Source organism: Octopus bimaculoides, chromosome 20 (genome assembly GCF_046866305.1).
Source record: "Octopus bimaculoides isolate indiv1 chromosome 20, ASM4686630v1, whole genome shotgun sequence".
Lineage (NCBI taxonomy): Eukaryota > Metazoa > Mollusca > Cephalopoda > Octopoda > Octopodidae > Octopus > Octopus bimaculoides.
The window spans coordinates 40,117,623-40,124,722 of NC_142947.1; the positions used below are offsets into that span (position 1 = coordinate 40,117,623).

Sequence of the window (7,100 nt, forward strand, 5' to 3'; positions counted from 1 at the left end):
CTCTTGCTGTAGCCCTTATGCTAATGTTACCATCGTAGTTGCCTTTTGCTGCTTGTAGTACTGGCAGGTACATCGGATGTGGTAGAGATGTTACTGAGGGTAGTGCTTCGTATGACAGTCAGATGTAGTATACTAGCTCCAGGTTCCATAATAAACGTCGGGAAAAATCGTTCTTTTAGTTCTTTGATAGTGCTGACGTTAAAATACTTCCGCTGCTATTGCTTGAGCCACTACTGCTTTAGCTTCTGAAAATCTTTTTGCACATATTACACTTAGTGTTAATCCTTCTATTGAAAACGATAAATTGATAGAGACATTAGCACGTTGAAAAAAATGCTTAATGGTATTTCTTATTTGTTTACTGCCCAGAAGGGGCTAAACGTAGAAGGGACAAACAAGGGATTAAGTCGATTACATCGAGCCCAGTGCGTAATTGGTACTTAATTTATCGACCCCGAAAGGATGAAAGGCAAAGTCGACCTCGGCGGAATTTGAACTCAGAACGTAGCGGCAGACGAAATACCGCTAAGCATTTCGCCCGGCGTGCTAACGTTTCTGCCAGCTCGCCGCTTAATGGTATTTCTTGCGTCTCTTTTCATTCTAAATTCAAATTTCGCCGTGTTCAGCTTTGCCATTCCTTCTTTCGGCTTCCTTAAAACAAACTTCCACTCAAGCCGTGAGACTGATGCATTCGAATCGCCCCTCACTTCAAAATCAAATTTCTCTAAGTTCAACTTTGCCATTTATTCTTCCGGCTCCTTTAAAACAAAGAACTCAAGCCGTGAGGCTGACGTTTTCGACACGCACCTCACCTCAAAATCGTTGGCCTTGAGCCAACATTAGAAATAATTCTTTCTACTGATTTTATTTTTGCTGCTGGTTCTTAATGTGGGGAACTGTCGATTTAATCACAATGTAAATTCCACCACACTTTCCATAACCGTCCAGTTCGTTCTGTTCTCCTCTCTTTTGCATCACATGACACGATATGCAGCTTGAATTTTAAAAGCATCAAAAAATATACCTTCGAATTACGTTTGATCAGTACCGAGGCTGTTGCACCCGAATTAATATTTCTCCGTTCACTGTAACTTCCTCAACAAAATACACAGAAATCATTTGCAGAAGCTCGAATTAGCTGACAAATAAACGTTCGATTTGAACTTATGGAGCAAATCAAAACTGAGAGAATAGCAAGAACACTGACGAAAACAAATGCAATGACACCGACATTATGAACCACGGAAAGTTCAGGAACGTCAATTAAAAGAGTGCCGATGGAAGTGATCATAAGATGTAGATGATGATGATGGTGGTGGTGATGATGATGACGACAACGATGGCGACAATGATGATGATGACGATGATGATGATGATGATGACGACGACAATGATGATGATGACGATGATGATGATGACGACGATGATGACGATGACGACGATGATGGTGATTGTATTAACAACAACGACAATAATAATAATAATAATAATAATAATAATAATAATAATAATAAAAGTCACACAGAACTACATGATTTGAAAAAATTAAATCAGTATTGAATTGCTGGAAATTATAGAAACCAATATGAATGAATGCGACACTCTCCCAAAAATTCGCAATTCTAACCAAAACCTGAAAAAAATTGGCAAAATCCGCTTTGCATTTAAATATATAATTTCAGCTGATGGCGTTGATATTACAGATCTCAACCACCTGTACTATGCTTCCGCGAAAATCTCAACTATTCTGTGTGGTGAAAAGATTAGAAAACAACAATATTTCCACAAAAAGCATACTTGTCAAGAGCGTATTCAACACCAAATTCAACTAATTAGGTCTGACATAGAATGTTTAAAAAACCTTAGGTTTGACAAAACTAGCATACCAAAAAACAAAAATTGGAAAATTAAAGAAAAAATATAATATGAAAACCATATTTAACATCGATACCACCATAGAAGCCTTCAAGTAAAAGGTATGTATTAAAGCTGCCCGCATAGCAAGGTATGAAAAACGCGTTAGATTCTTCAAGGACAACAACAGGCTCAAAAATAACCCCAAAAATGTTTTACAGGAAGATAGGGAAAATACCAGTTACAGTAAAGTCTGTCCCATCAAAAGAAGTGAAGGAATTTTGGAATAAAATTTGGGCAGAAGAAAAATCACACAATGAAAAGGCGCCTTGGATTGATAGAATATCTACAGACTTAGACTCCTTACATGAGCAAAAGTGGGAGGGTATGGTATCAATGCAGAAGATGAAAGACCTACTCTGAGGAAATCAAGCAAATGGAAGTCTCCAGGAAAGGATAAAATTCTTAACAACAACAACAATAATAATCCTTTCTACTTTAGACGCAATGCCTGAAAGTTTGGGTTACTTTCCTCCTGATATATATGCACATACTGACTAGACCCCTCACATATATGCGATTGCCTATGTGTCTGTGTGTCTGTACATATGAGTGCCTATATTTGTGTTTTTGCGTCTTTATTGTAATTGTACAGCTCTAGTACCGCCCACCACGCCTATGTTTTTGCTAATCGAACAATGCATTTCAAACTACCCCCAGATTCTTCCATATATCCTCTTCCTCATGCCGTTCCCTATCTTTATCACGATTTAGTTCCCCTATCTGCGCCTTTTCTTCAATCATTAATACGACGTTATTCAGCTTTCAACACCGGTTGCCCTATATTTTCATTTTGATGGCGGCTCTGCCTGAAACGTTATACAACCCTTCTTGTATTGTCTTCTTTCCTTTAATATAATTTTATTTTTTATTTGAGAACCATTAATAAATAATATTCCTTAAACCAAATGTATTTACTAAGTTTTTTTGTTTTCTTTTTATATTTTCAGAGATATTAACATCAGAAAGAGAATCATTCAGGAAACTTAACTGAAAGAACGCCATACCAACCAAAAACATTCTTTCTTCATTGAACTGTTGAACGCATCACCTGGATATGACACATTACTTTTCTTTATTAAAAATATATTTTAAAAATTGAAATATTTAAATTTCAAATAATCGAAGATTCGATCAAAAAATCAAATGGGAATATGCTAGTTTCCATTTAGAAAAGTCAATGAACAATTTGCATTTTATTGATCTTCATGACCACACCTGAATATGCCAATTCCTACACATATACAAATGGTCATACGAGCGACTTTCAAGCATACTTGACAGATTCACATTTACATTTCTAACATTACTTCTATCTCTGTCTTTTTCTTTTTTTCATTTTTTTCCTTCTTGTTATTCCGCTTTCTTCAATTTCCGTCTTTTTATTTCTCTTCATTTCTGATATAGTTATTTTTATTTGCATGCCCCCGTCCCCATACCTGACCCTCCAGATGGTTTCTTTTCATTTCTTCTCTTTTTATTCTTTAATCAATTCTCTCCGTTTCATTCCCTCCCAACACACACACCTCGCAACTTAGTCTGTGTTTACCCCCACCACAATTATTATCTCTCACGTCTGTTTGTTTAATGTACTTTTTCGAAAATTGTTTATTCACATTTTTCTAGTATTTCCATCTTAACATTCTCTTTCTCAATATTTCGATTGAATCTTTTATGTTACTTTCGAACCAAAAATGGAAACAACTTACCCAACTTTCAGTAATTTCTCAATAGAATCTCTCGATTCAAATACCACCATTGTACGGCCCAACATCGGTGGGAATGTGCACTTAATATACAACCAAATCATACTCCCGATATTAACGTATGTCCCGCCAATTCTGTTGACGCTCGGAATGATAAGTGACTCTTTAGCACTGGTGGTGCTGCGGCAGTCAAATCTGCGCCAGTGTTCCATAGGCTTCTATTTACGAGTTTTCATCGTTATTGATATATTTGTTCGAATTTTAAAACCGGCTCTAGAATGGATAATTACATACTGCAAACTAACTCACATTCCTCACATTTCTGATCCCCTATGCCGTTTATGGCAATTCGGTTGGAATGTTCTCTATTCGTCAGCCACATGGTTGGCAGTCTGCATGGTTATTGACCGTTATATTATTCTTTGGCATTCAAGAAAAGCAACTGAGCGTTGCAATGTCTTCATGTCAAAGGTCGCCATCGCCATGGTCTTCACAGGTCTTGTAGTTATTAACATACATGCCATGTGGAGTGCCTACTTCACCTCGGGATTGTGCAATCAAATTAATCCAAACAATCCCAAGATGCACGAATTGGTGTGGTTTTGGGTCTCCATGTCAGCTAATTATTACATTCCGCTAATTCTTTTACTTGTCTTTGATATTGCTGTAGTTCTGGGAATAATCATCAAAGGAGACAGAAGCAATTATTTCGGTCAGCTGGCTACTGAGGAGTACGAAATGACATGCGTTAGTACTGTAATTTGCATAACATTTTTCTTGATTACATCACCTGAACACATCTGCTATTTGTTAGAGGAGAACCTTCAGTTGAGAGGACATGGATTAATTTTACTATTCCTTACGTCAACAGCAGCCCAACTGCTCACGCTTTTCAACTCCGTCCTCGTGTTCATTTTCTGTCTTTTGTTCTCTCCTTCCTTTAGAAGCACTCTTATCGAAATCTTTGTAAATATTTTCCGGCGAAAGCTTTCCCACTCCGAATACGAACTGGCAACGGCTAATAACAACATGGAAGGCACAGCATTGGAAATAGATAATCCAACTCACAACTCCAGCAATTAGTTTCCTGTTTGTTTCTTTGTTTCTATTCTCCGTCGTGTTGATTCGTCATTCAATTGCTTTCTAATGTCTTCGTAGATGATTTATACATTGTTCCCATCAAATGAAGTCAATGAAACGACTCACATTTCACATCATAATTCATATGTAATAAGTATAAACAAATACACTCATGCAATTGCAACGTGTATCTGTGTAAAGATAGACATACACAGACATTATAAACACACACTCGCATATATAAATATATATATATGGATATATATATATATATATATATATATATATATATATATATATATATATATATATATATATATACACACACATATAAATAATATTATATATATATATATATATATATATATATATATATATATATATATATATATATATATATATATAATATATATATATATATACGGAATTTCAGTGCGGCCCACTCGAAGTGACATGCTTCTGAACATGTAGTGGTCGGACGAGCTTGTGTAGAGTACTGTGTATTTTTAGGTAACCTTTCAGCCTCAAAAGACAATATTGTTGCTCTCTCTCTAAAAAAAAAACCGTGAAAAGAGTCGAAAAAGAATGAGAGAAAAAAAAGTGAAACGTAAAAGGGGAAAGGGGAAAAAAATTGAGGACCTGGAGATAAAAGTAGCGCCAATTTGGTGCATTATACAAATATATATATATATATATATTCCTCTATTTACATAATATCGAGGTCTCTTTCTTTCTTTTGTTGTCTTTTCTATCAATATATATATATATATATATATATATATATATATATATATATATATAACTTTGATAATTTCATAGGTTTCGGCCAGTATACGCCCAGGCCATGTCTAACTTAATACCACCACCTGGTGGTGTATATATATATATATATATATATATATATATATATATATATTCAAACATGCAGCAAAACTATCGAACGTAGTTATAGTTGCTCTGTACAAAAATACGAAAATAGCAATTATCAGAACATTAGGAAAAAAAAAATAAAAAAAACTTTCAATTAAGCGTTTTTTGATCGCTGGAAATGTACAAACTCATCTTTTCACGATTTCAAATTTAAAGAATCATGAAAGCAACAGAACGGCAACCCCATTCCCTTCTATATAAAAAAGAAATACAAAACAAAAACAAGATCATTTTAAAACGTTTAAACATTTGAGACATTCATTGTTTGTGTGAAAGGTTAAAGCAAATAAAGTGAAACGGAGTTTGAGTATAAACACGTGGTACGGGATGGGAATACTGGATTATTTGAATATTATATTATTAAGGAAAATTTTGTGTTCGTGTGAATCATTTTACAAACTGTCTTCGGATTTTCAGTAACTGCATGTTTCGGATATTTTCTAGGTAAGATTTTATTCACAGCACGGTACTTTGAAAGCTGGTCTGTCGTCTCATCGAACATTTACTGTGTAGAATTGTACAGACGGAATATGGTTTGTTATATAAAGTATTTGTATACTGCCAACTTAACGTGACAGTCCCAATAAGAGAATATACTACTGCTATTTAGCCCCAAGAAGCTGGACCGCCAAGACTAGCAGGAGGCGGTCGAGCTTCCTAGGGCTAAATAGCAGTAGTATATTCCCTTATTGGGACTGTCACATTAAGTTGGCAGTATACAACTACTTTATCGCATCACTACTGCTTAAGTCTCTCTGAGAGATTTAGAAATGTATTATTTGTTATATATATATATATATATGTATATACATACAGGGTGGAGCAGAGAGGACGGACGTTTTTGAAATGGCTATTATTCAGCCCTACATATTAATATATATCCACCGTATTTTGCGTAATGCAAGACGAATCTTTCACCAGAGCAAAAGAGTTCAGTATCTTAGGTATACACCGAGAACAGAAAAGCGACAGAAAATTGTATGTGAAATGCAGCAAGATTTTTGAAGATCATGCCAACGTCTGGGTGTTTTACACTTAGTGCTTAGGTTATACATCACAGCACCCAGTACGTTTCATACAGAGATCTAGCTACTGGAGCTCACTTCACAGAATCCGGTTTATAGAACTTGAATTCCACTACCTGAGCACGACGAAACAAGTCATGTAAGATGCCTGCAAAATTGTTAGTTGCATAGCGACGAATTGTGCTGATTTGTGTAATATATGTATACTTGTTTCAATCACTTAGTGCTCCAGCATGGCCGCAATTGACTTAAAAGGTTTATTAGACGAAGAAATCGGTCCTATGATTTACTCTTGGTAATCCTCATACTGATCCTGTCTGTTTCGCCGAACTGCTAAGGTGCTGCGACGTAAACACACCAACATCGGTTCTCATGTGGGGGTGGTAGCAGGCAAACATCTAATCATAAACCCACACGCACACGCGCACGCACGCACACGCATTCA

The 7,100-nt window shown here is 35.8% G+C and overlaps 1 protein-coding gene across 13 annotated transcripts in view; it reads left to right on the forward strand.

Annotated features, from left to right (window-relative positions):
• Positions 1 to 6,000, forward strand: part of LOC106873878 (uncharacterized) — a 383,411-nt gene extending 377,411 nt beyond the window's left edge. For 10 of the 13 annotated variants that reach the window (XM_089338411.1, XM_052975052.2, XM_052975051.2 and 7 more), the window contains one exon: positions 2,865 to 6,000. In XM_089338411.1, the coding sequence (XP_089194537.1) occupies positions 3,609 to 4,703 (1,095 nt within the window). In that variant the 5' untranslated portion in view covers positions 2,865 to 3,608 and the 3' untranslated portion in view covers positions 4,704 to 6,000. The remainder of the gene's footprint in view (positions 1 to 2,864) is intronic. The other 3 variants (XM_089338413.1, XM_089338414.1, XM_089338415.1) reach the window with 1 other exon arrangement.
• Positions 6,001 to 7,100: the final 1,100 nt, after the last annotated feature.